Here is a 27,791-nt window from a genome sequence, read left to right as displayed (position 1 = left end):
TTTGTAAGGAGCTTCTTTCTAGATTATAGAACGTTATCTGAAGTGACGCAGTTCTTCGACTAGAAACTGCAACTGTCTGATCAGCACTTTCCGTTCTATGATCCTGTTGGCTTTGGATTTCATTTAGCGCAGCAGATGCAGAACAGCCATTGTGATCTCCAAAGGCTGGATGTGTTTAATGCCATTTGCCTGATTGGATGGCAGGGTGCTTTAACAGTAAAAGGGTCTGTCCTTTGACTTGAGGATCAAATTTTGTTTCACTGGCAAACATTTGCTCTGCTGAGTGTTGCAGAAAACATTAAATCGACTAAATCCCAGTAAACTACCACAATATCTGAATGTATTAATGCATCTACCTGCTCACTGTTGATTCTGTGGCCTTTGTAACCTCCTCTCCGGCCACGTTTCCTCCACACTAAGTGCCCTCCCTTCCCAGTGTTGCTCCAGTAACTTCTTGGCGAGCTCTTCTAAAAGGCTTAGAGCAAACAGGATTAGCGAGCATTAAAAAATCCCCTTCTCTCCAGGAGCCATCTGCCTATCTACCTGAGCCAGGAGCTGTCCTCTCAGCACCATGGGACACACCTCTCTTCTGCAGGAAGCCAGTGTGTCATAGTGTCGTCAAATGATTTCTGTAGGGGCTTCTGTTATTTTTCTGCGTCTGGAGACTTCTGAACTATGCAAACTTGTAAGAAGCTGTTCACGTTGCTGTTCCATGACTTGAGAAGGAGTACATATCTACTTGATGCTTTTCCAAGCCGACGGAGTTGAACACAATCACGGATTTAACATGAGCATCGTATCTTGGAGATGCGTTTTCTACTCTGTCGTATTTAGTTTTGTGGTCGTATTTTTGGACATAAGGACAGGTATGTGTTGTAGTTAATTTACACACTTCTTGCTCACTACTCAAAGATAAAGATGTGTTAAAGTTTTAATGTGTTTTTTTTCTTTGCGGTATCCTAGATGCAACACTGGAAGGTTCCTCTATGGGTTACCTGCGTCTGCCTTATAGTCAGGAGCCTGTGCCTGTATCTCACGAAGCAGTTCTCTCTCGACGGAAACGCAACATCCTTTTCCCAAGTGGAGTCAAACTTTGTGCCCAAGAGACCGCCCAGCAGGTTGTTGCAAACCATCTGAGCTACTTTCAGCTCAGAGGTAAGATTGAACATAAATGAGAGTAGATTAGTAGATATTGGCAATGTCTTTGTTGGGTCAGATAATGGGTGAGGACACACAACACTCAGCAATAACAACAAGAAACTGATTTTGTGAGATTGTCAAGATGTGCAAGAAAGGACTCGTCCAGTAGGCAAGAATGTTAACCTTTGCCACATTTACACCAAGGGATTCACTTGGGTCAAGCAGACATCTGTGTGGACACCAGTTGCAATTAGGCCTTATGAGATTTGCATTCTAACAGACTGTGGTCTACTTCAGGTTGTCAGTCAGTCCAAAAAGCATTTGCTCACTTACCCTATTGGTATCTGCTCAGATAATCCTGTTTTTATGTGGCCAGGCTTTGAGATATCTACCCATAAAATAGTACTAGAGAACAATTTAGCATTGCACATTATCAGACACACACAAAAAAAAGTATTAAATTATAAGTATTTCTTGTCTGATATCGGACAGAATTGTCAAAATTGTCAACTTTACCCACAATGCAACCCCCGACAGTTTGGTTGGAGATTCAGGTGTTTTTGCTTGTAGCGGCTAATCCTCTAACGTCAAATAGAGATGAGGAGTGGGCTAAAGAGGTCTGGTAAGCTCACTTGTTTCTAGAGACTTTTCTTTTCATTTTCATTTTCAAACTAGTCTTCTGAAGTGATGTTCAGATTTCATACAGCTCCCTCTGGAGCCACAAAAGTCTTTTATACAATGTTTTTCACATATGCAGCAGTACTCCTAAGACCTGTTAACAGACTTTGATGTGTTTCTATTAGTGTTAAAGTGGCACTGTTTCACAAACTAAATTTTCTTCACTTTCACAGTACTTGATTAGCAGCAGAAACCATCTAACTGTATGTAAAATAGTTGAAATTAGTTCCAACATTGCCAAATACAACAGTAAAATGTCAGTAATAATTAACCACTGATATAAAATAATAATAAAACACTCATGGGAGTCATTTTTCTTTATACTAAGTAGTTATACTTTTTACACATTAAAGGTCCAGTGTGTAACATTTAGAAGAATCTATTGGCAGAAATGGAATATAATATTAGGTATGTTTTCATCAGTGTATAATCACCTGAATAAAGTAATAGTTTTGTTACCTTAGAATGAGCTGTTTTTATCTACAGAGGGAGTGGGTCCTCTTTCACGGCAGCTGCCATGTTGACAAACCAAACACTGGCTCTAGATAGGGCCTTTTGTGTTTTTCGTTAGTTTCGTAGCCACTGTAGTTTCTCCGACACACTTGGAACTGGAGGGTGAGGCAAGGGCCTTGTAATCTGCAACTATACCGGTAGATGCCACTAAATCCAACACACTGGTCCTTTAAGTACATTTTGCTTTGCATTTTACATTGCAGTATTTCTTCTTTTACTAAAGTAAAGAATCTAAATATTTCTGCCACCTCTACTTGATAGCTCTAGGAATAAATGAGAAAATACATTTCTTTGTGTGATTTTGGTGAATTGACACCTCATGATGCAGATGCAAAGTTCACAACAGGTGGACGGGAGCTGTGAAACAAAATATTCAACAAAGACAAAACATCTTTGACTCCTTATTACTTGAGAAACACTGAGTGGGCAAAGATCAAGGTGTGATTCCTGTCAATGAACTCCTGGGCAGCTAGACTTGGACAAACACGTGCTTGTAGATGCCAAAAGAGAGTCTGTGACTCTTGAAACTTGAGGTTTGTTATGTAAGCTAGATTTGGAGGTGATTTGGTGTCTCTGGCCTCACAGTCGGCGTTGATTAGGGAAGAAGATCGGAGCATATGTCTGTGCACTGACTTTGGATCAGCGCCCAGCAGGCTGACTCATGAAAAGGAGTTATGTCTTGAAGTTAACATGACAATGGGGATAGATTAGGGGTCTCATAACTTCCAGTTATTAACATCTAGGTCTTAGATTAATTAATGAAGTAACTGGTGAATTAAAGATGATTTCTTTCCCCTGCTAATGAGCAAAGAGTGTGGTCTTTGTTACCTAGAACAGACCTTGAGAATAAATATAGAGAAAAATAGAGATAAGAATTGAAGTGGAAAGACTTTTGAAAACACTTCTATATAAGCAAGTTCTGCAAGCTTGTTTTTTAAGTGGCTGTTGTCTCTCTCTGGTCTGACCAGTGTGCCAGGAGACCATATGGGAGGCTTTCAAGATCTTCTGGGACCGCCTGCCAGAGCAAGAAGAGTACCAAAGCTGGATGAGTCAGTGCCAGGAGGGCACAGTCACGACACAAGATATTGGCACCTACTTTAGCCAATCAGAGGAGCACCAGGCTCTGGTTAAAAAGGTTTGTGAATATCTAATGGTGTAATAAAAAAACATCTGTGAACATAATATATTGCAGGTGGCTGACACTGTAGCTTACAACATATGTTTTTTCTATCTCTAGAGAATGTCACGGCCTGGTGTGAAAAGGTAAGAGAAACTTTCCACCTCCTTCCCTCCACAACTAGCTCACTATTTCAATCATAAATATATGATCTTATCATTAAGTCTGTGTTTTGTAAATGTGTCATTCTTCCTACTATCTGTAGTGAGCCCACCAGGTCCTGGCAACATATGTGCAGGTACGGTTGTCAAGTCTCTTCAACCTTACCTGTTCAGATGTCTCATGTTCATTTGTTTCCTGTTTTATCTGTGTGTCTTAGACTTGGATACTGATATCCAAGCTCTGCCGTCTGTGTGCTTGCCCTCTCTCTGAGTTTAAAAGATAACAGTGGTATTATTTTATCTTTTTATTATTTTCAACAAGTTCCATCAAAAAAACCAAACAACTAAACAAAAAAAATAAAAAATACATTCTGCTAAATTTTGTCTATGTAGCCACAGTCTGATATAGCTCATGCCTTCAAAAACTATTATAAACATGCAGAGAAGCTCTATACCCACATATATACACATTGAGTTTATTTATTCCTTCCATCACATTGGTCAGTGTAGTCTGTTCTCCTTCAGTATTACTGAACTGTGTCCCTGCGCATGCTCATAAAGTTATAAAACTATACCGGCCATAATCATCGTAACATGTCAGCCAGTAACAGTATGAATCTTTTTAAAGCAATTGAACCCTCTTAAGCCCCGCCCCCTTTCGCTCTGTGCTCCAATTACAGTTGAGCAAACCTCGGTCAACTTTCTTCTGTCCTGTACTTAGATGAGCTATGTTTGAGGCTCTTTATGTCGAAAAGATAATTCAATTTTTGAAGATGTTTAAAAGATAATATATATAACATATCTTTTAGCCATCCTCAAACAAATTTTCAGCATAGACAAACCTAACACATAGCATATCTAAATACAGCCATACCCAGCAACCGGTTAGCTTAGCTTAGTTTAGCTTAGCATAAAGACTGAAAGTAGGGGGAAACACCTAGCCTGTCCAAAGGTGGTCTCACTTGTTGCCTGGCAATGTCACAATGACAGCAAGACTCTGGGAAGTCAAGAAATAGTCCGACACAGTAACCTCTGCAAAACAACTTCAGTTTTGTTTTTTTATGTGCTAATAATTATTAGAATTAATTATTGATTATAATTAGTGAGCTTTAGATGTGCTGGCTTTCAGACAGAGCCAAGCTAGTTGTTTCCCTGTTCCTTGTCTCTATGCTAAGCTAACCTGTTGCTGGCTGTGGCTTCATATTCAGCATACAAATTTCAGATTGATATCCTTCTTCTCATCCAACTCTCGTAAAGAAAATGAATAGGCATAAGTGTTATAAAAACAATGAGTTTTTTATGACAATGGAGGCAGCTAGCTGTATCTGGCTTATTGACAGAGTAAATTAATTATTGATTTTGGACTGTTAAGAGGATTTGTTGATTAAAAATAAAAATCCTTTAAATCCTTTAAATCCCATTTGTAGACCCATCTCTACCTTCAGTGTGCATTACCCTGAAAAGCCTGTGTGCTGTTTATTTTTGATTAAGTAGGGGTAATATGATATCAGCAAAATCTTCTACTGTTTCACAGCACTCTGACAACAGACACACCGGAGGCTGCGGCGGCTCCTGAGCTGGGTTAGTGTCACTCTTGACAACACTGTTAGCTGTAGGACATTATACTGTCAAGCATCCTGCCATTTCTATACCTGTGCTCAAGCATTGTTGTTTCAGTTTCAGACAATTATGTTGTGTGTATGTATGCACATATCCCTACAATAGTCTTTGTTTTATGTCTTTTTATGCAATAAGTTAGTCCATCTTTCTCTGTGTGTGGTGAGTGAGCTTGGCTGCAAGCCTGTGATTTCGAAAGTACTCCGGGTCAGGACAGTCTAATCCATACAACCAGCAGGAATCACTGCACTTGCCAAAGGTTTAAGCTCACATTCACTTTAAATATACCAACGTAAGTTTTTTTTTTTTTTTTTTTTGCACATGACCTCAACCACCCAGAAGACACAGAGGAAGCAGCTGTCTCTGTCCCAGAGGTAGAGGAGAATCCAGTAAGTGCACACACAGATCGTTCACATATTGGGATTCATAATGCTTTAATAATACACTTAACTATATTACTCTTTATTATTGCACAGCTGGACAATGACATAGCCGTGGAGCCTCCTACCCCGGCTGTGCTGGAGCAGGTGGTGGAGCTCAGTATCCTCTTGACCGGAGAGAATTACAGCGACAACCTCAAAGATCCAGCCAGCCTCCAGTACCAAACACTCAGCAGACAGCTTGCTGAAAAGGTTTGTCTCCAGCTTCAACTTCTGTCTGTCTCTTTTTACGACTCCCCTTCGTGCTACTGTATCTTGGCTGCAGACTGGACTCACTATATCTCCTGGTTTATGGTCTGTGATGGATGCATTGTTAGTTTTAATAACGCACACTTTAACAGCAGCAGTAGTTAAACCCAAACTGTTAGGCAGGAGTTCAAAAACACAGATTTTATGGTACACATTTGGTTTTGGTGAAATAACTATGTGCTGAAAATACAGCATTATGATGTGTCTTGGGAATAGATAAACTTTTGCACGTGCACACGTATGTGCAGGTACTGGCCCTCAGTGGTTTTTACAGGTACTCTGAAAATGCAGTAAATTTGTTTAGGTACATTTCCCTGGCAGTCAGCTTGACGCACAAATGTGTTAGGGCATACAGACAAAGACATACTTTGTAAATAACAACATAATAAGCGCATACTTGATTTGGTGTCATTTCACCTAATTGCTCACCCGTTTTTTTATTATTATGGCTGGACATCTGCTTTACACATAAAATCTACGTAACTTCACTTATGTACCCACACACACTGCGTACACACCAGTTTACGTGCTTTGAGAAGATTATAAGCCTGTGTGGAGGACAGGGACTCAGAGGTAGTAACTGTGTGTAGAAAAGGGGGAATTGGAGGACAAACCAGGAGACAAAAACCTCTAGAGACCTTTTTGTATCCTCTTTCTCTGATGGATAATCAGAATAAACTGGGTAATTAAGTCTGTAGAACAGTATATGTGTTGTTTTTTTCTTAGTGCCTAGAAGCAAGGCTCTGTAGACCAATAAAAGAAGTTGACCACAGTGCAGTAGTGAACCTCCTGAGGATAATGATGTGGGCCACAACACAAAAGACTCAAGACCTTTCAACTACTTTGAACATAATAAGCCCTTTTGGAACAATAAATCTGATTTATTTTACCAAGCCAGTTCAATGTAACCCCTTCAAAATAAGAAACAAACTCTAATTGAGGCCTGTTTATGATGCTGGATCATTTTTGTCCTTGCAGATAGAGGCTGCTCTGGAGGGGCTTCCTGGATTTAAGAGTGTGTCTGTGCTGGATTTCAGGTTGGTCTCTTTGTAGTGGTTTAATCCTGGGTCCTCACAATATGGTCAAAACTCAACTTGTTGCCTTAACACAATTTCACCTTACTCCTTGTTTCATGTAGACCCCAAAAGGACACCCAAGGGTGAGTCATCAGTACAGGCCGTGGTAGTTTGACCTTGTATTAGTTATCCCCACCCTGTCTTGTATTTAAGCCCACAGATCCCAATCAACCATTCCTTAGCTAGATCTGCGTGAGCGTATATGGCTTCACCTTCATCTCCCACTGTGTTTACCTGTGAGCGTGGCACGTGTTAAGTGTGTCTCTAGTTGCCTATGTTAATGGTCTTAGTTGGGTCACTCACCTGTTAAGTGGGATCGTGATGGGTCCAATGGAGTCAGCAGGTGCTATCCTATAGAGACGATTATCAGGGCTTTACCACCTGTGGTAAAGGGGTTGGACAGGAGGAGGGTTAAAGGGAAAGATGCTGTGTGTGTCATGGGAGTGAAGGCGAAAAAGAGCAACGAGACAGAAGTAAATGTAGGGTGAGGAGTTAGTGAATATATAGATATGACTGTTTTTCTTGCTACCAGTGGTGGAAAAAGTAGCAATACCACAGTATAAGAATTTTGTTACATTACAGTTAAAATTCTTTAGCATTATACATTTTTACTTAAAGGAATAGTTTGACATTCGGGGAAATACCACTCTCACATCTGTACCGTAAATATAAGGCCAGCCAACAGCTGCTGAGCTTAGCTTAGCTTAGCTTGGCTTAGCACAAAGACTGGAAAAAGAGGGAAACAGTTAGCCTGGCTCTAACCAAGAGTAATTAAAACCTCCCACCAGCTCCTCTAAAACATTTTAATATTGCAACAAGTTGGAGCCAATTTGACAACTTTATTTAGTATTGGGCAGTTTAATCTCAATAATTCATCATGATTTAGTATCTGATCATCGTTTTGTATGTAAATTATTAATCTGCGAAATAACTCACTACAGCAATCTAGTCTCTAATCTCAAAATATAGTGGAATAAAAGTAGCAGAGAATGGAAATACTCAAGTACAACTACATACCACCTTCATCATTGTGCAAACATACAGTGAGAGTACACTGTACACTGAGAAATATATTTATACTTTCTCACAGTGATGCTGTGAAGAATGTTGCATGCTGCTGCTAACTGCAGATAACAGGGCACAGCAGGAGTAGATCTCTGTCTGCCTGCCTCTGTGTATGTGTGAAACTAAAGGAGGAAAAATTGGGTCTCCTCCTAAATGTGGTTGCCTGTGGGCCGGCACATGCTCAGCTGTCCGCCAGAAATCCAACAAACTAGGTCAGAGTGGAGGGCTTCCAGTAGTCAAATGAAGGCTGATAGATGGCTTTTTCCAGGGCCTGGAATCTCTTGTGAGGTTTCCATGTTTATTATGATGATATTGATAATTCTGCTGACTCGGCTGTTTTTTGGCCTATACAGTCGCACTCCTGCATTCCGAGAAGGAGTAAATCACTGGAGTCATCAGTCAACTGTAAGCTCTCTACAACTCTTTTAACAGGTTTGACGTTAAATCACGCTAAAGCCTAAGCGATTTTCATCCTCTTAGAGAACTGCTCTTTCGTCCAGGAGACATTATTTTATACTTTCTTATACATAAATGTGTGTAGAATAACAATGGAACATGGTGTTTAGGTGCAGTTTAGGAACTAGTTTAGGAACTAGTGTAGAAGGATGTGAGGAGATGTACATATACTCTGCAGTGTACTTAATGTAATGTTTGCACCATATTGGCCCTACAGTGAATATTTTTTCCCCTGAGATATATATATCGATATATTTAAAAAAAATCTTTAATAATAATAAAAAATAATAATAATTGAATTGATATTCAATGTAATAAATAGTGTTTCACTGTTCTAATGCTGTTCACACCATTTGTTAATAACACATTTTACTTAAAAATTTTATTTAAACTCAAAATCTGCTTGGAATTGTTAATGTTGGCGACATAGTTTCAATATAATTACACTCATTATTAGGTGCGCTAATATATATATATATATATACAACAGCTTAGCCATAAATTCTACCTTCACAAAGATAATATTTACACTATTAAAGAGGTATTAATTCAACTATACGTTTACAATTGTTTCGTTTGCAGTGGGGTTCAACTCAACTGCAATGTAGTGAAATGCGTTTTCTAATATTCTTATTTCTAAATGAGGTGGGCAAAACATTAGGAAAATGTAGAATCTGGCAGATCTGTTGCATTGCATTGCATTGCATGAAACTGTATAGGCGTACCTATTAAAGTGGCCCGAGGAGTGTATATCACAATATGCTTCCACTGCAAGAGACTATTCAGTATGTGGATTGGATGTAACCACTACATATTTATGTCTTCAGGCTGGATGGTGTCGTGGTGGACTATGCTGTCACAGTTGTGGTGGACGGAGCAGGAGTGAGCACTGAACAACTGGACTACCTGACCTTGCAGTCGAACCTGGTGGAAAATTCATACCGTGAGATCATGGAGCGCTATACGGTGGTCTACACCATCAGCGAGGTCAAGAACTTTGTCACCGAAGCCCTGCATAAGGTCGAGCTGGAGAGTGGTAAGATGATGGCCAGTGCGTGACTGCTGAGCTCCCTAAAGATATTCCCTGTAGTGTAACAGAACACACACATGCCACCATTATATTTATTTAATTGGCATGGCAGTGAAGTCACTGGGAACGCATTGGCAGAGCTAGTGCATGCAGTGCAGGGCAAACCTCCAAATGTCATATCAAATAGAGACACAGTAGACCCAGCATTGATATTACAACATACGCTACACCACTTGAGAAAACATTCCAGGGTTTTAATAGTCTCATCTGTTTCTTATTTGTCTGCTCTTTCTGTCAAAGACGACAGAGACATATTTGTAAGAAGTTTCAGCTCAAAAGTGGGCCATTTTTAATGAACAAATAACACATCATCAGTAATAGGAACTGTGTATTTATTTTGTGCTACAGTTAAATAATTGTCATTACATGGTCTGCAAAAGAGAACTGAGCAAAGGAGACTTTTGAAATCTGAGGTCTCCGGTTTTTTCTGCTTTACTTCACTCCTTTATTTTGGCTTACACCCAGAACATCTTACAGCTAACTTTTATAAGAGTAATTTACCTATTAAGGATTGCACGCCTGTAACGTAATCAGACAGGTTAAGGAGATTATAAGTCTTATAAGAATATAACTTGATGCTGTAGAACCAGAGATTTTGTCTTTTCTATTCCACATATTCTTCTTCCTTGTCGAAACCTGGTGTCTGCATTAACCACAGTGCAACCCAACCGCCGACAGTTTGGTCGGAGATTCAGGTGTTTTATGAGCCGCTAGCCTCAAGCAGAGAATGAGGAGTGGGCTGATGCTATGCTTACTTCTTACAAAGTTCAAACCTCGATATATTTTACATTTTTAAACTTGTGGTCTCAAGCCCCAACCGGTGCTGTACATCAGATTTTGCACTGCTCCACAAAAGGTTTCATGTTTTTCACATACACAGTTGCTCACATGGGGAGATTTGAAACACTGCATCTGTTAGACATGGCCAGTCAGTAAGTAGGTTAGCAACCTCCTACTTCTGACCAGGGCCCTTCTCCAGAAACTGAAGGATGTGATAATGTCTATAGCATCTTCTCCTCCTGTGAGATTTCTCCCTGCTCATGTTTTTGAGAGAATGCGTGTCATTTGTTCACTGTGTTAGCGAGCTCCCCTGGAGATGAATGCCATCTGATGCTCACATTAATTATAATCTTGGACATGTGAAATGATGGCTAAACACTCTCATATGGCTGACATGTGTGGCTGGGGAAGTTAAAGGCACAGCTTGGCTTTGTTTTTCTGCCTTGGTGGTGATGCAGTAATAGCCTTGGCGCACAGCGGCTGATATTCACTCCAGATTTTAGCGCTGATTTGTAGATATTTACCCCTGAAGGTAATGCTGTCAAAATGAAGGCTGTGCTGAAGTGGTAATAGTAAAAAGGATTCTGTAGACTCCTGCAGCCATGATTATATTAGCTATTTGGCACATTTGCCTTTTTTGTGTCAGTTTGTATTAATATTTGTTTCTCCCCTGGTTCCACAGTGTCTGAGGTCCCTGAGTCTGTCAACACTGCAGACGGAGCCATGGTGAGTAACAAGTTGCCTCCACAACTATCATGACAACAATCTCTCTTCAGGCCATCCAGGTGTTTTGAGCTCCACAGCTGATAAATCACTTTTGTTTTAAGGAAGCTGACAGTTGCAGTATGAGCAATGTTGTGATAACCTGTAACTGGCTTGTGATAGTATCCAGACCACACCAGTGCAGGTAGGGGATGAGCTCACCAGTGAGGATCAAGTGAGGCTTTGAGGATTAGTTTGGCTCTTGCTTTAATAATCCACTGCTATTCTAGGGCAAAGGCTACAGTGCACCACCCCACAGCAAGTAAAGAGACAGCACATATGAGTTTATTCAGACAAATAATATCATCTAAAGTCTGTCTTTATATGTGCTGTCTTGTGGTTGACTGTGCTGTTTGATGGTAATCAGAGTTTGGGTTGCACTAAATGTGTCTGCTGGTTCACTTTATAGCTCAGCTTGCTAAGTGATTAATTTGACTCATTATATGAATTGGGAAAGTTTGGCAAACTTATCATCTGTAATTGATTCACAGGCAAGAGCAGAGAGCTACTGTGCCACCGAAGCATTTTGCTGCCCTGATTTGGAACATTTTAGATTTAGCTCCTGTTTTTTGTTTTTTTTTCAAGTTTTCCGTTATTAGAAATATGAAGCCTGCAGTATGCCACAAAAATAATTAGAGAATTTAACAGGCCAGTCATTACATTAATACATTTAAAAATCCATCATGCATTTATTAATTACATTTGCATTTATATGATTGTGAATAATTCATAAACTCAAAGTAAATCTTTTGAAGACAGTGGATTTCCTTTCATGCTTTTATTGCAAGCAACTGTGACACTGAAAACACTATTGGACAATACATTCAATGACAGCGATTATAAAACAAGTGTTAGATAAACAAGAGTTAGACCAAATGTATTGTAGAAACTATTTTGCACAGCAACAAGGAAACTGGATTCACAAAAATATAGACTAGTATGTAAGCTAATTAGTTACATTGTCCTTCATGTCAAGAAGAAACAAAGCACATTAGCCTCAGCTAGTATAGTGGCTAGCTTGGTTAGCAGTAAGCTAGTCATAGAAAAACTGAATTCTACTAAACACAAGTAAACAGTGACAAAACAGCTTCTTGATTTTAAAGTGTCAGAAAACCTATGTCTCAGCATTTTGAAAATTAAATGAAATGGTTTGCTTAGATAGAATGTATGGTTATTAAAAAATAAAAAATACACAATACAAACAGAATCGTATAAAAAAATCCTAAAACCATCTGAAAACTCACCTCCTTAAGGAAATAAGGTTGGCAACCACAGATCAAGGGTGTCAGTACACCGTGACATCACTGCTGACACACTTCTGACAGATTTAAAACCTAAGTAATAACTGAAATCTTAAAAAGAATGGCAAAATAAAATTTTGATAGTAGATAGAATGTTTTTGATGCCTGTCACATTCAATCTCATGGTTTTGTTCAGTTTTTTGCTTTATTATTTACAGTTTCAGTTTTGTGATAACTTTAATGTAAAGACATATACATAGTGTACCTTGTAAAAATTGTGTCCAAACCACAAAGCAGCAGCAGGAGGAGATCTGAATGGTCTGACCTTTAAACAGCCGGCTCCTGTTGCATGACACACTCCAGTTAAATAGTGACGAAATGGTTTACATCATAATGCCTGCTTGTGATGCAGATTGATGACGCTGCTGAGCAACCAGAGGTTGTGATCCTAGAAGAGAACGCTGAAGATGTCAACAGAGATGATATCCTGCCCGAGCTCTTTGAAACCAGCACAGTGGCGACAGCAGATATGGACATCATTGTTCTAGAGGAGAGTGCAGTTGTGCCTCCAGCTCCTGTCCTGACCACTACTGCACCTGAAGCTGGCAGTGAGTGTTTATTTTAAACACAAGCATAAATTCACACATGCAGTTTATCCCCGTATGATGCTTTTTCTTTTTCACATCTACCTTTTCTATTATTATTTCCCTTGTTTGCAGGTTACATGACAATTTACACTGATGGCTGCATTTAAAGCATGCACGCCAGCACAATATATAAAAACTTTACTACATTATGTTATGTTATGCACTGAAATTACTTCTTAGGAAAGGGATGGATGATTTTCTGAATCTCTCAATTCTCATTTTGTCGATTATGTCAAATGTTTTGTCTAGTTTGTTGGATAGATCTGTTTGCTCTGGAAACAAGTAGCCAGTTTCTATCAAAGGAGACCAACAAGAGAGTCTCCTCTTGTCTTTGTTTTTCTAGGCTTTGAAGAAGAGGGTCTGTTGCTGGAGGACACTGTGCAGACTCCTGCTGTAGAAAACCCTCCACCAGAGGAGCTCCCAGCTGAGCTTCCCTCCCCTGAGCTGCCAGAGGGTGTCACACTGCCTGAACCACCAGTGGAAGTCGAGGCCTCTGGTTCTGGCGCAGATGACTTGGAGGACCTGCTCCAGCCATCTACACCCACAGCAGCAGCAGCAGCAGCAGCAGAAGAAGAGTCTTTTGAGGAGACTGGTTCAGAAGATGGGCTGGTAACAGAAGATGTCACCATAAATGCAGATGTTGTGTCTGAAGCTGTAACAGCAGGAGTTGATGTTGTGGCAGTGGGAGAAGAACCTACTATTACAGCTGTGGAAGAGGAGCATCCGGATGAGGTTGTTGTGAATGAAGCAGAGATTCCAGAGGAGCTTGAGATCTCCACAATTGCAGCTGAGACCACAGAAGAAGAAGGCCTGCCCGCCCTAGTCCCACCTCCTGAGTCTGTAGATGTAGCGGGTGAAGCATCAGAGCCGGAGGCGGCAGAAACCGGTCTGCTTCCTCTTGATGAAGACTCTGTGGAGGTCACAGAGGAAGAGTCAAACCTCACAGATGTTCCACTTGATAATGAGGAAGTTTACCCCATACAGCCTGTGGAAGACGAAGACGTTAATGTGGTGGTGACCTATCCTGAGGAACCTGTATTTGAAGAGGCTGGCATGGAGGAAGCAACAGAGAGCGAGGGACAAGAGGTGAAGGAAGAGACGTTACCCGAAGCTCCAGCTGTAGAAGAAGAGACCACAGCAGCTCTAGAGATCTCGACACAGGATCTTACAGAGGATGAGATCTTACTGGTCAACGAGGATGAACCAAAACCACCAGTGACAGATTTTGTGAGCCCTGCTAAACCGACTGCCCTGTCTCCAGAGAGGGAGTCGCCTTTCACTCGTATCTCTGATGTAGACCCTGCCATTGAGGGGCAACCGGACATCATCATCCCTTCACTGGTGGAGGTAAAGGAAAAGAATCGATGTTGATATTTTTGCGAAAATTAGTAGAGCATCAAGTATCACAAATACACAATTTTAGTTTTTGAAAGGAATCATGTCTTACTTTCCTTTAAAAAAATATAAACTATATTGATACTGCAGCTAATGTGCATGTTTTCCATTTTAAAATGAGGATAAAACATTGTTGTACAAATCTTTGGAAACAACATCTAAACTTCAGGCCTTTGGGGTGAGTGTTTGCCTTGGCAACGGTTGATGTGTTTGATGTTTGAGAGCCAGTGTTATGAGGACTGTCATCTTTCAGGCGCTACATAAATGTAGCCTGGGGTGCACTATCTCTGCAGAAAAATCAATAACATTTTTATTTCAGTTTGACTTTGAATTTGTAGGGATTTAAAAGCAGACCTATAAACACTGTTGTACCCCACTGAGAAGTTTAAAGGCTCATCTCAAAATCAATCCACTTTTTCTTTTATCCCCCAGATCCAGACCCCTAATGAAGGCTTGGATGATGCCACCATCGGGGACCAGGGCTTTGACGTGATCCATTATGGTTTTGGTTTAATAAACCACACAGAGGAGGGCAGCACTGGCTTTCCATTTGGCGTGGCACACGGCACAGACCAAGCCAGTATCGCCATGCCTGTGAACCCTGGACGAGCACTGATGGTGTTCTTCAGCCTAAGGGTGACCAACATGATCTTCTCAGATGATCTCTTTAACAAGAGCTCCCCAGAATACAAAGCTTTGGAGCAACGCTTCCTAGAGCTGGTAAATTTCTCACATTTACCAGACTTGTATCAGTATCTCCACTATTGTATCAAAGCCTCTGGTTTGTAACATCAAACTGCACATTTTTCAATCTTTTCCCAGCTTGTGCCCTACCTGCAGTCCAACCTGAGTCACTTTGAGAACCTGGAGATCTTGAACTTCAGGAACGGGAGCATTGTGGTCAACAGCCGGATGAAATTTGGCAAGCCCGTGCAACAAGGCGTCACCACCACAGTCTATCTGATCCTGGAGGACTTCTGTAATACAGCTTACCAGACCATGAACCTGGCCATCGATAAGTACTCACTGGACGTTGAGTCGGGTGGGTTTTCTCTGATGTGCACTGTATTGTGTTTTTATTAATTCTTTTATCAACAACAAAACAACTGTCATAGCATCAACTGTAGTATGCTTATTTGCTGCCTTGCTGAGAATTAGATTAGATGATTTAACTACTCCTGGGTCTGCACAGTAAATATGAAGCTAGAGCCAGTACACAGTTATGTTAGCTCAGCAGGAAACAAGGAAACAGCTAGCCTGTCCAGACTGGAAACAAGAGGAAACAGGTAGTCTGTCCAAATGTAACAAAATCCACCAACCAGCACCTGTAAAACTCAGGAAGTCACTGTGCCCAGCCAAGAAATAGTACCACACATAACCTCCTGTAAAACCACAAACTGTTGTTTTAAACAAACATGAAATAGCTAACGAGATTTGGAGGTGCTTGTAGTCAGGCTAACTGTTCTCCTTCTATTTCTAGTCTAAAAGCTGAGCTAAGCTAACCAGCTACTGGTTCCAGCTTCATATTGAAAGTACAGATATGAAAGTAGCTTCACTCTTTTCATCCAACTCTATGCAAGAAAGCATATTTCCCCAAACTTCGAACTATTCCCATAACTGGATGATCTCAGAACATTGTTTTGTAAAATAATGACACTGAGTCAGTATTAAAAACATGTTAGTGTGTGAAAAGGCCTGAGAAAGCAGGTGCTGAATCCCTGTCATGACACTTTGTGGTCTCATGAGGCGAATGTCACGGTCACTCAGCTGTGATGAGATAATCAGGGCTTCCCTGGACAGCAGCCCAGTTTACACATATCATTAAGTGCACTTTGATTGATTACTGCGTGCAGCTCTGGTTTTACGCAGCGTGTTTACTATATTACCTTAGTATCTGATAATGGTGGCTCAGTTATTGACTCAGCACAACATTTTCTGTGCACATTTTTTATTTCCCCATGTGGTATCGATCTCCAAGCGTCTGTGTCTGAGAACATCAGTTAGCTTGTAATCGGCCATTCATGATATCATCGATTCATGCTTGTGTTTACATGACTCAGCTGTCATAATCAATCTGAGTCACAGCTAACACACAATACTGGATCCCAACATGCATTGGGGCTGCAGTTGTTGAGTTTGCTTAATTTTGTGTTTATTTTTGGTGTAATTTGATAGAATAGTTTCATTTTCATTTTGGGAAATGTGCAGCATTGTAGTATTTGCTTTCTTGCAGAGAGTTAGATGAGAAGATTGATACCACTCTCAGATCTGAACGGTAAATATTTACCATATTTAGCAGCCAGTTAGTTTGGACTGGAACGGCACCTCTTAAGATCACTGATTAACATGTTATATCTTATTTGTTTTATTTGTAACCTGAAGTGTAAAAAACATAATTTGCAATGTTAGAGGTGCTAATCAATGCATTTTTTAATCCAATGGCAGCGCCAGGCTCGTCGTTTTCTCTAAGCTATTTATCGTACAGACATGAGATTGGTATCAATCGAAGAAGCGCATTTTCCAAAATGTTGGCCTATTCCATTAAGTCTGTGTTACCTTTTTTAAGGGTATTCATATCATTTTGGAAACAAATTTTTGCATATCTCCTCTTTTAAATGCTGATCACTGCATGAAAAGAACAACCTGTAGTCAACCTTACTACAGTCTCTCTTGATACCTTAAAGTCAGCAATCCTGGTTCTTTCGTTTGCAGGTGACCAGGCCGACCCCTGTAAGTTCCAGGCGTGTAACGAGTATGCAGAGTGTAAGGTGAACAAGTGGTCAGGGGAGGCGGAGTGTGTCTGTAATGCTGGCTACTTCAGTGTGGACAGCCTGCCCTGTCAGAGTATCTGTGAGCTGCGAAATGACTTCTGCCTCAATGACGGCAAGTGTGACATCATCCCTGGCCAGGGAGCCATCTGCAGGTGGGTGGGGATTAGGGGAAGTGATCTGCGTGTGTGTGGGAAAGAGTGTCTGAGTTTGCAAGTTACAAAGCCAGTGCTTCATCACAGAAAACCCAACAGCTTTTCAAATCCTGCACGAGGCCAGATTCTTCTTCCTCTTCTATATTTAAAGTTGGTTTGCTTGGCTGGAAGTTGATCATGTGGAGACAAGAGATGTCCAATGCACTCCAAGCATTTGTTCCAAAGCATTCTTTTTCATTTGGCTCCTCATACTTGGAAGCTTAACATGTGTTCTAGCCTAATGAACTATAATCATAACCAACTCCATGCAATAGGGCTTTTTGTTTTTACACCTTAGTTGGCTCCATACCCCAATTAACAGTCTTCAAACATTTATATTTTTTTGGCCTGGATGACGGTTCTTTGTTAAAAAGATAATGTCAACATTTTTAGTCAGCACTCAAACCTTTGGCTGTTTACTATGTTAATGTAATCGTGCCCTTTGGCATTAAATGTACTGTAAATAAATGAAAACAACGAGTACCATCTGGGAAGGCATAATTGCTAAGATTTGATTAATATTGTGATCCATTTTCTAAGCCCCAGGATGCAAATTATCACATTTTTGTTGAGTGAAATGTTGTTCATTATATAGTGTTACAGCCATATTTTATTTATTTTATTATGTACAACATTTCAAAGGCTTACTTACAGACTTTGTTGTGTGTGTTTTTGTAAGTGTTTGTGTTTCCATCATGTCCAGACATTTGCATGGGTTATTGTGTGTAAAATGAAATGCCAATAATCCAAATCAGGGACACAAACATGTCCCCTGGCTCTGTTCACACGGCTGTATGTGGTGCGCTATAAATTGAATGATTGAGAACAGACTGACAGGAGACTCTGTGCCAAGAGGAGTGCTAACCTTTGTTTCACACCCACCACCACAGCATAAAACATACAGGCAGCTGCAGATGCTATTGGATTGTTGTTTACTTCACGCCGTCCAACCAAAAGTATTTCGTTGCTCCATGGCGACAAGAAACAAACATTTGGGGATTATTACAGTAATTCCAAAACAAGGCATTTCTGATTTAATGACACTTACAGAACTGTATAATTGTAGACATGTCATGAACTATGTCAAGACAAAATACGAACATGATTGAGGATTCAGTCACTCATTTTAACATTCTTTAATCATTTAACAGAGGATAAAAAACAGAAGAAGAGTAATGGGCATGCTCTGTAACATTTTGTTCTTCTGCTGTGCTGTGAGTTTTAAACAGGAATCTACACCAGTCTTTGTGGAAATAATTTTGGGACATTGCTGACAAATTTGTGTTGTCATCTCAGGTGTCGCGTCGGGGAGAATTGGTGGTACAGAGGAGAGCACTGTGAGGAATACGTATCCGAGCCGCTGGTGGTCGGCATAGCGATTGCCTCCGTAGCTGGATTCCTATTGGTGGCCTCCGGAGTCATCTTTTTCCTTGCCAGGACGTTACGAGATCAGTATGACAAGGATGAGTCAGAGGACCCCATACGGTGAGGAAACCACTCACATACCATATGGCCAAACTTTTCAGCCATCCTTGATGATGAGAGACACACACACGTGATTTATATCTAGCCTTCTAATCTGTGTCATGTCACTTTTTTGCCATTAAAAAGTTGCATCCAAAAAACATGCTGCCTTAGGAAGAAAAAACGTTATTGAGTTATACTGTAAAGCTTAATAAGATAAACAGTATATGAAGAATTACCCAGTAAGATTCCTTTTTATCCGCCTGCAAAAGCTGTTAACTCTACCCCTGAAAATAAACAACACTTGCTTGTCTGTTTGATAGTGAACAGAAACACTTAAATTTAGTGTGTCTGAAGTTTTCTCTCCTCCACGTAATCCTCTTTAGATTAAAGGAGCCTGGTTACTTTCTTGAGGGGACAGAATAAGTTGAGACATCCCATGACTGTATCCTCAGTTAGACGGCCAAAACGATCCACTTCACTATCCCTTCACCCCTCTAGACTTACAGCAATGGCCTTTGCCTGGGTGTCTCTTTCCTCCTGTCCTGCTTTGATCCTTTCTTCACTTTTTTCTTTCTTTTGCAGACCCAAAGAGACACAGTATCTGTTCACCATCTGTCTATGTGTATATATGTGTGTCTGGCATGATTCCCAGAGTAGTGTGTGAAGAAACACAGTGTTAACCTCAGCCAATTAACTGATCAGATATGTTGCTGATCTATTTCCAAAAAGCCTTAAACACCTAACACAATAGGCTTTATGACAATCTGGACCCCAGACTGGAGTCCGACTCAGGGAGAAAGGACTTATGGAGGGTTAATAAAGGTTAATGAACGCAAAGCCTTTTTCACTGCATTGGTTTTCTCTTCTCGCTTCTGTTGTGTTGCTTTATTTATCATCCTGCCTTTACATTGTGACTAATTTTTCTGTTGGTCTGTTACTCCGCAGGCGAGCAGAGAGCCTCCCATCTCTGGAGAGGGCGACAAAGTATAACCCCATGTTTGAGAGTGAAGCCACAACAGGCTACAGCCACTACTACCGGCGCTATCCTGAAGCTCCTGTGTACAGTAGCGCCAGTGCTGAGGCCTCCACTGACTTCAGCAGCGAGGAGATACGACACATCTATGAGAACAGTGAACTGACAAAGGAGGTGTGTGTGGGGGCTACTATCTACTGGTTGATTTAGAAGAGATGTTAAGCAGCAGTCATACTGAGTTGCTGTGCCACAGTGCTGATAAAGTCATTATTTTATTATTGAGATATTGTCTGACAGTCAGTGTGATTGGGTATATTCATATTTAAAATAGGTGAGACAGTTAAATGCCACTAAAGGTCGTCTTCTTAACTTTACTGGCTCACAACCCCTGACCCTCACTGGACTGGCTTATGTCATATTTTTGCAAAAGCTTTGTTTCCCCGCAATAAAATGGCATTTTAAGATTTACACCTTCTGAAGACAGTTTTGGAAAAGCTCCCTTTTTGTGGGAGAGAAAAGATGTGTTTTTTGAAATTTAATCAACCTAATGTGGATATACACTGAGTGCGTTGAAATTTCTAATTTCACACACAAAAATGTATACAGTTGTACTCAAGTGCAGGTGGGAGCTGTACTTTGCTTAAGGCCATCTGGATGTTCGGTATTGACCCAGGCAGGGCACATCGTTTCATTTCCTACGAGGAGATTTTACTTGACAAGGATCTGAATTAGGAAATCTCAGGTTGTAAACTTGTTCCATCACCAACTGGCTTTTGCCGCTTAAATAGGAAAGTCATAATAACTTTTTTTTGTAAAATGTCAGGTTTTGATTGAGCTTCAGCCTGTCCAGTTTACTGTTTATCTGTCTGTGATGTAATGCTCCCTCCCTAATGATATCATGTATTTCTGCAGGAAATCCAAGACAGGATACGCATTATCGAGCTCTACGCTAAGGACCGGCAGTTTGCAGATTTTGTACGGCAGCATCAAGCGTGAGTGCCTCTCTAATTTTTTCTTCTATGCTGCAATGAGATAAACACATGGGCCAAACAAACCAGGATATGAGGAAAAAGGGAAGTGAGTTTGAGATACAGGAGTCTGGCAAGATTGTACTGATTCGTTTGTTAGTTGAGAGCTGGAGGAGATGCAGAGTTCAAGCCATGCCAAACCAGTGTGGAAACAGATTTATCATTCTTAAATCTTCACCAGCCAGGCCCAGAGCTGATACAGTGAGACAGAAACCATTATGAGACACAGACATTCCTTCATTTGCCAGCAGTCTGGCAGTAGCAGTGTGCCTGTGTTAAACAGTGGTGATTGTTTTTAAGTGGTATCTGGCTGTAGATCACTGCTCTGTGTGCCATGGAGATCCTTCATGCTAGATAAACCTGTGCTGTGGGTACTTGTTTGTGCAGAAAATGAAGTAACTAATTAGCCTAGAAAGATGAAATCTATTGTGTTTGTTTGTGTGTGCTACAGTGTCGTGGATACCTGCAGAGAGAGCTCCTCTGCACAGACATGAAAATCTCCTGTGAACAAGGTATTTATTCTTCACTTGAAGACTGTGTGGCCTCAATTTAAATTAGTTTCAATTATAATTCCCTTAAAGATCCATACCATGGTGCAAAATACTTAATGCAAGGATATGTATACCAAAAGATTTAGCAAAATTAGCAGAAGTTAATATAGACCTTGTAATTGTGTAAAAGTGTCATAAAATAGCAATAAATATATTACAAAGGTTAATATATGGGATTAGATAGAATAAGGTGTTTCCAAGACCAAATTCAATTTGCTCAATCAAGACCATTTAAGACACTTAGAAGTAAGAGACTACATTGGGACTAAACTTAAAACTGTAGAGTAGAAAACTGTGTAGTGTGTATATTTGATGTCTACAAATGTGGACTGACAGTTTTTCTGTTGCACAGAAACATGTGAAGACTCTCCACTTGCTCACCATGGCACTCTGGACTGTTTAAGATGGACTGCATTCAGCCCACTGATCTTTATTTTCTAGACCAACTCACAACATCAACCTCTCTGTGTCTGCATATGTCCCTGCCTGTGTGGGCAGACTGTTCTTCCTCCTTCCTCGGTGCCTTCTCTTGACTGGGTGAGCTGGCTGTGACATCAAGGGTCGTGTTTGCTGCTCATCTACTGGACGTCTCCCTTTGGGGAAAACTGGACCGCATCCTATTACTTGAAATGTTGTCAGACACCTAACAGTATTGTGTACAGTGGTACTTTTGCTTAGTGAAATCATACTCATATCTGTCCATTCTTAAAGGGAAGAACTCCAAACTGTGAATATGTATATAGTTTTGCTTATAGTGTTTTATATAGTGTTAGGATGTTTGATAGTTAACATATTGTTGTAAATAGTTCTTCACTATTTTGTGTCTACAAAGCTCAAAATTACTCTTTAGGTCTTCTCAGAGAGAGCTGCTCTTTATTAGTCAATGGTGCTATCTTACTTTTAAATACTCTTTGAAATGTAGTGGTCTCTATTTTTACAATTCAAAAGCAACAGCAATGGATCAACTCTATATATACTATTGTACATTAAAGGAATAGTTTAACATTTTGGGAAATACGTGTGTTCCCTTTCTGGTGGAGAGTTAGATTGAACTTTCATATCTGTTGGGTAAAATATGAAGCTACAACAAGCAGCCGTTATCTAAGCTGTAACCTCTTTGGTAAGCCAAGTTAAACTCCTGCCTGCTGTAGCCCTACATTAAATGTACAGGTATGAAAAGGGCATCGATCTTCCACTCAACTCCGCCAGAAAGCAAACAAGAAGTATTTCCTAAAAGGTTGATTTCTAATTCTTTAAGGAGGCCAAATTTAGTGTCAGTGTATGTACTATACTGTTCATCAGTGTAAAAGCAGCTTTTCACAATCTGAATGTTTTACCAGCTATTTCCCTAGTGGCAGGTGATTTTTCTGCCTTTTACAGCTGTATGTTTGTAAATGTATGGCGTGGTAGACATGACAAAGTGAAAACAGTGGCGATAGGAGAAAGGCAGAGAGCATGAACCCTTTATAGCTCTGGGATCCAGAAATAAGTGAAAACACGTTTCAGTGGAAAAACGCTGTGGGGCAAGCGGCCCAGGGATTTGATCAAATGGACTGCTTTCAGATGTAATGCAACTGAAAGAACAGGAGAACCAGGAAAGGCAAGCTGATAAACAACATGTGCTCTGTGGAAAGACAACCTCAAGCTGCATCTCCTGCTGAAAGAACGTCAAGGTTACCAACAGTTCTTAAAAAAAAACAATCTGCCCTGTGACTACTTGTTTGGCCATGATCCTGTTCCTCGATCTGGAAATTCTAATAGACTAATTCCAGTGTTTTCTTTGGTATTGTCATGTTCCTCCCTGGACTCGTGCTTGATCCTTGTTCTCCCTTGAGAGGACCCTCACAGCTGCAGCCGATTACAATTTGTAGGTTTCCGCTTGTTGTCGGACAGCGTGGCGGTCAGTCCTCTCACTAGGTCAGAGTTAGACACGTAGATCATGTCCTAGCTACTTGTTTACATTTCACGCTTCTTGCCCTTTGCTCTTATTTTAGGGGTCTACACAAGCGAAAAACACCGGTGAAGCAGACACTTGTCACAGTGTCATGCCTTTTGCAATCTGCATTTTCCAATTTATTTTTATTTGCATGCTTTTTTGTGTCTGCATTCAGTTTTTGTCAACATCCTCCATCTGCCACCTGGACAAACATCCCATACAGTGTTCTGTCATGTAAATAACATTGAAGACGTTAACAGTTGTAGGATGTAAATCATGTGTGTCTCAACTGTTTCAATATATGAACAACTTTTTATACTGATAACTGTTTCACCACTTTAACAGTGTTATCATACCGTGCAGCTGTGTAAATTACTACCAACAAATTGTAACATGTACAAAAATAAAATGTTTTATATGAAATGCAGACTTTGGTCCAGTGGTGAAATGTCTTAGTACAATACTTAAGCTTGTAAGGTACTTGAGTTTTATGCAGTTTTAGTTCCTAGTTACTTTACAAAACATGTGATCAGCCTGTCAGATATGATTTGTTTTTGTATAAAAACTGCACAATTGCCAGTACACCACTGCAAAGATATCATATCATAAAATAGCTAGCTTTTTCCCATATTTCCAGCCTTTATACTAAGCTAGGCGAACCTGTTAGCTTCATATTTACTGCACAGACATGAGAGGAGTCTCAATTTCCTCATCTAACTCAGCAAATATGTGTATTTCCAAAAATGTCAAACTATTACTTTAAGTAAAATTCTAAATGTGTGACTTTTACTTAACAGAGTACTGTTACTTTACTACTTTTACTGAAGTAAAGAATATAAATACTTCTACCATTACTATTGCCATTGTCAAGAAAAGAAACTCGCTCTGTCTCTTCCCACTGCACTGATATATTGGCTTTTTCCACTATGCTGTTGAACCAGGTGTTGGATAATCTGAAGAGCAGATTAACCTCAGTAGGTATGGATTATAGGCGCGTCTGTGTCCATGACTGTTTCTAGAAGAGTGTATAGCAGTAATCACCCTGGGTCACACACTTACACACATATGCCAGGATTTGGCTGTGTAATTTAACGCCTATGCACAAGTAAAGGACATTGTGTAAACATAGCACTGGCCTGCTGGAACAATAAAACTATGAACTGTGTGTCCTGCATGCATAAAAAATTGGATCCAGCTGCTGTTTTTTTGTTCTGTTTCAGTATGAGCATTGTTCCAGAGGTTTGGATTATATTTGGTGTGGTTTGGTGAGGTCACTGGGTGTGCTGGTGGCCAGTGATGGCGTCACTGAGTTTAATTTAATATTAGAAAATCTAAATCACCATGGTGATGGAACAGGGTGGGTGTGCCTTCTTTCTGCCTCATCAGGTTAAAAGTCAATGATGGGTGAAGAGTGACAGCTGCAGCAACAAGTGGCTCTGTACTGGCTCGGTATGGATCTTTTACCCGCATGAAGTCACTGTCACTGCAGAGCAGGGAAGGTGAAAAATGGAAAACACCAAATGCAGGAGGAAATCATTAACGCATGCTGACAGACTGACATGTAGTGTTTTCACACTGGAGGATAATTTCGGGCAGAGAAGTGAGAACAGATGAAGAGTCCCACTGGTGGAGGATGTTCCTGACAAGGTGGGTCGATGTTTGCCCATGTGAGAAAAGCATCTGTCTCCTGCTTCAGACCTCTGCTCAAGTTGCTGCCAAGTTGCTGGGCGTGTGATTTATGATAATGCAATAGTGTGCAAACAGTCTCTGGAAGAAAGTGAAAACTAATTTAACCCTTGTGTTTATTTGACATTTGGGTGACTCCCTTATTGTTTGGGGTTCTGTAGACCTCATTGCTGTATAAGTAATACTAGTACTGTAACAATAATATGTGGAATAACAATTACAAAATAAACCTTTTTTTCTTTTGAACATTTGTTTTTCTTTTCTTCTTACCCTCTGTGACGGTTCTGGGTAGGGTCCAGGGTGTGATAGTATTTATTGATTATCTGCAATTATCTTTTAGATTAACCAATGACCTTTCAGTCTATAAAATGTAAAAATTGTGAATAAATGGCATTCACAGTTTCTCAGAGCCCACGGAAAAAGCTTCAGTTTGCTTGTTTTGTTCGACCGACAATACAAAAGCTTAAGATCTTTTAATATTACAAACAGAAATGCAAATCCTCATATTGGAGAAGAGAATATTCAGCATGTTTGACCTTTATATAAAAATGATCTTAACAATCAATCTAAACTAATCAAAATAGTTGCCAATTAATTTTCTCTAGATTTAACAGTTGATTAATCAATCAAACAGTCTTATATGATATGCAAATGTGAACACCATTCACCTAATAGACCCTTTTCACTGCAGACATGTTGTCAAGCACACTTTGAAGGAATAGTCGTAGCCACTTCCAGTGTTCTGGTATTGTGCAGGCTCACTCACTGACATACTGGAACACTTGATGGAATGGAGCCATTATTAATTTTATACACTGCACCTGAGCTTTTCCTGCATTGTCAAAATACATGTTGTAATGTCCGGAATTCTGAATTAAAAATAAAAGAAATAAAAAAATCACATCAACAGTTGCTTATTTCTTACATATCTGCTGCATATGTTTCTACAGAGATGTTTGAGGAGGCTGTTATGTTTTAGCTGTATGTTTAGTCACAGCATACCATTCACTTTAATCACAAAGGGTTCACACATGAGTAACGAATTCAGTTAATTTTGCCATTGAAAAACAGTTTGCGTATCTTCCTTGTGATTCGTGGTGAATAAACAATGAAATGTCAGCCAGATGTGTATAGTAAAGTCGCTGCAGAAGAAACTCTGAAGTGATTTATGAATTAAGTCATACTGTGGCCTTTTAACTGACAATAGAAAGTAATAACCTCATTTAAATGAAACAGGAGAACTAGCTTGTTTTCAGAAGTGCTAATGATTTCAGCTCTGGAGCAGTGCAGTGGACGACATGGATGCCTCGTCTACAATAAACTAAGGAGAATGGACTGAGCCAAATATAGGCTTCCTCACTATGCCCCTCTCTATCGATTAAATGTCTCTCTGTGGCCGTCGGTGTGTATTTAACCCTTTTAACAAGAACACTGAAGCTGGTGTTAACGGTTTGCTGTCCACATGGACTGAAGTGCTTTAATTACTTTTCTCCAGAATTTCTCCAGTTTTACATTTTGCTTGTTCAGTCACTTGTTGATGTGAGTGAGCTTACAGAAGGTCTGGTAGTTGCTTGTGAGAATTTCTTCATTCAAACATTTGAATTGGATATAACAGGTCTTCCAGCTGCACAAAGTTACAAAAGTTATGTTTGAAAGGAAAGTCAAGACCTTTTTGTTGTGAAATATATTCTCATCTCAGAGGAAGTGAGGAGTTTGCGGTGTTGTGGATGTTTCTGATCTTGTGCAACCACAAGGGGGCCGTGTGTGTGTGTGTGTGTGTGTCTACACCCGCATGACAGCTACAGCTGACTCAACTTAATCAAATTCAGCTTTTTTGTTTTGATTTGAAATTGTATACCAGAGGCATATCAGGGCATTATTTAAATAAATAAATAAATCAAAAGATAATTTAGAGCCCTTGTTGTGTTTTTATGACTCAAATGTATTTGTGTGTGTGTGTGTGTGTGTGTGTGTGTGTGTGAGTGAGAGAGAGAGAGAGAGAGAGAGAGAGAGAGAGCTCATGTTTCAAGTCTAGTAATCAGTGTAGCTTGGAGAGACCCCAAGTGTGATTGAATGTGAATTGACACAGGACACAGAATAAATGCCTGATTCCATATGTGTCCCACTCTTTGGACAGACACTTCCACGTAATTCCCGCTCTAAATAAGTTACAGGATTCATTTAAATAACAACTTTTTTCCTGTCCTCCTGTCTCCTCGTCAACAACATCATGTAATTATACTGATAAGGCTGCAGAGGTGTTATTTGATATCTCAATAAGTCTGCAGCTCATTCCCTCTTGTCTGTGCAGACTCTTGTTAAGTGTCTTGTAAAAGTCGACTGATTTATGAGAAGATAAATGACAGGGTTTAGCGGGAAGTGCAGCCCTGGCCCTCACCAGCTGGCTGTGAAACACTGGACAGAAACCATGGAGTTTATCTTTTGTACCTGTGCCGCATGAAATAGTTTCCCATCACTGCATTTGTTTGCTACTGGCAAGCAGGTACCTCTGAATGTGACCTTATTTACAAGTAAGACTTTTATTCAGCAGCTGTTTTGGAAGGTTTTGCTATAAAGATCACGTCTCTCAGGCTAACAAGTTACGGCACACGTCAGGTTTTTTATTGAACTCATCTAAGACTTTTCCAAGGACTGATGTGATCATTTTATACTCACTTTCTATCATTTGTACTCTAATAGCACTTAATCCTTCAACCCCTCTTGTACGAGTCCCTCCTCTCCTCATTTCCTTTTATATCTT

General features: G+C 40.1%; 1 protein-coding gene across 3 annotated transcripts; it reads left to right on the top strand.

Annotated features, from left to right (window-relative positions):
- The first annotated feature begins 63 nt into the window (after positions 1 to 63).
- impg2a (interphotoreceptor matrix proteoglycan 2a) lies at positions 64 to 23,771 on the top strand. 3 transcript variants are annotated; one of them, XM_051403825.1, is made up of 22 exons: positions 64 to 866; positions 964 to 1,155; positions 3,300 to 3,466; positions 3,569 to 3,594; positions 3,714 to 3,746; positions 5,144 to 5,190; positions 5,566 to 5,615; positions 5,703 to 5,858; positions 6,894 to 6,952; positions 7,054 to 7,074; positions 9,340 to 9,548; positions 11,065 to 11,108; positions 12,798 to 12,993; positions 13,376 to 14,379; positions 14,860 to 15,147; positions 15,250 to 15,469; positions 17,140 to 17,350; positions 18,686 to 18,874; positions 19,802 to 20,003; positions 20,742 to 20,821; positions 21,309 to 21,369; positions 21,850 to 23,771. In XM_051403825.1, the coding sequence occupies exons 1-21, from the start codon at positions 743 to 745 to the stop codon at positions 21,349 to 21,351; spliced, it is 3,561 nt and encodes a 1,186-aa protein (XP_051259785.1). In that variant the 5' UTR covers positions 64 to 742; the 3' UTR covers positions 21,352 to 21,369; positions 21,850 to 23,771. The 3 variants fall into 3 exon arrangements, with proteins under 3 accessions (XP_051259785.1, XP_051259786.1, XP_051259784.1); XM_051403824.1 differs by having other exon boundaries at positions 67 to 866; positions 21,761 to 23,771; XM_051403826.1 differs by lacking the exon at positions 3,714 to 3,746 and having other exon boundaries at positions 66 to 866; positions 21,761 to 23,771.
- Positions 23,772 to 27,791: the final 4,020 nt, after the last annotated feature.

This window comes from Dicentrarchus labrax, unplaced genomic scaffold (assembly GCF_905237075.1).
Source record: "Dicentrarchus labrax unplaced genomic scaffold, dlabrax2021, whole genome shotgun sequence".
NCBI classification, from domain to species: domain Eukaryota; kingdom Metazoa; phylum Chordata; class Actinopteri; family Moronidae; genus Dicentrarchus; species Dicentrarchus labrax.
The sequence above is the reverse complement of the archived record's forward strand: the minus strand, read 5'-3'. Positions and strand labels throughout refer to the sequence as shown.

What these genes read in the sequence shown, in the direction of transcription:
- impg2a (XM_051403825.1), top strand. Translation starts at nt 743, where the DNA reads ATGCTTTTCCAAGCCGACGGAGTTGAACACAATCACGGATTTAACATG. An exon ending in GAGCTACTTTCAGCTCAGAG is followed by an intron (nt 1,156 to 3,299) that starts GTAAGATTGAAC and finishes TGGTCTGACCAG; the next exon opens with TGTGCCAGGAGACCATATGG. An exon ending in AGCAACGCTTCCTAGAGCTG is followed by an intron (nt 15,148 to 15,249) that starts GTAAATTTCTCA and finishes ATCTTTTCCCAG; the next exon opens with CTTGTGCCCTACCTGCAGTC.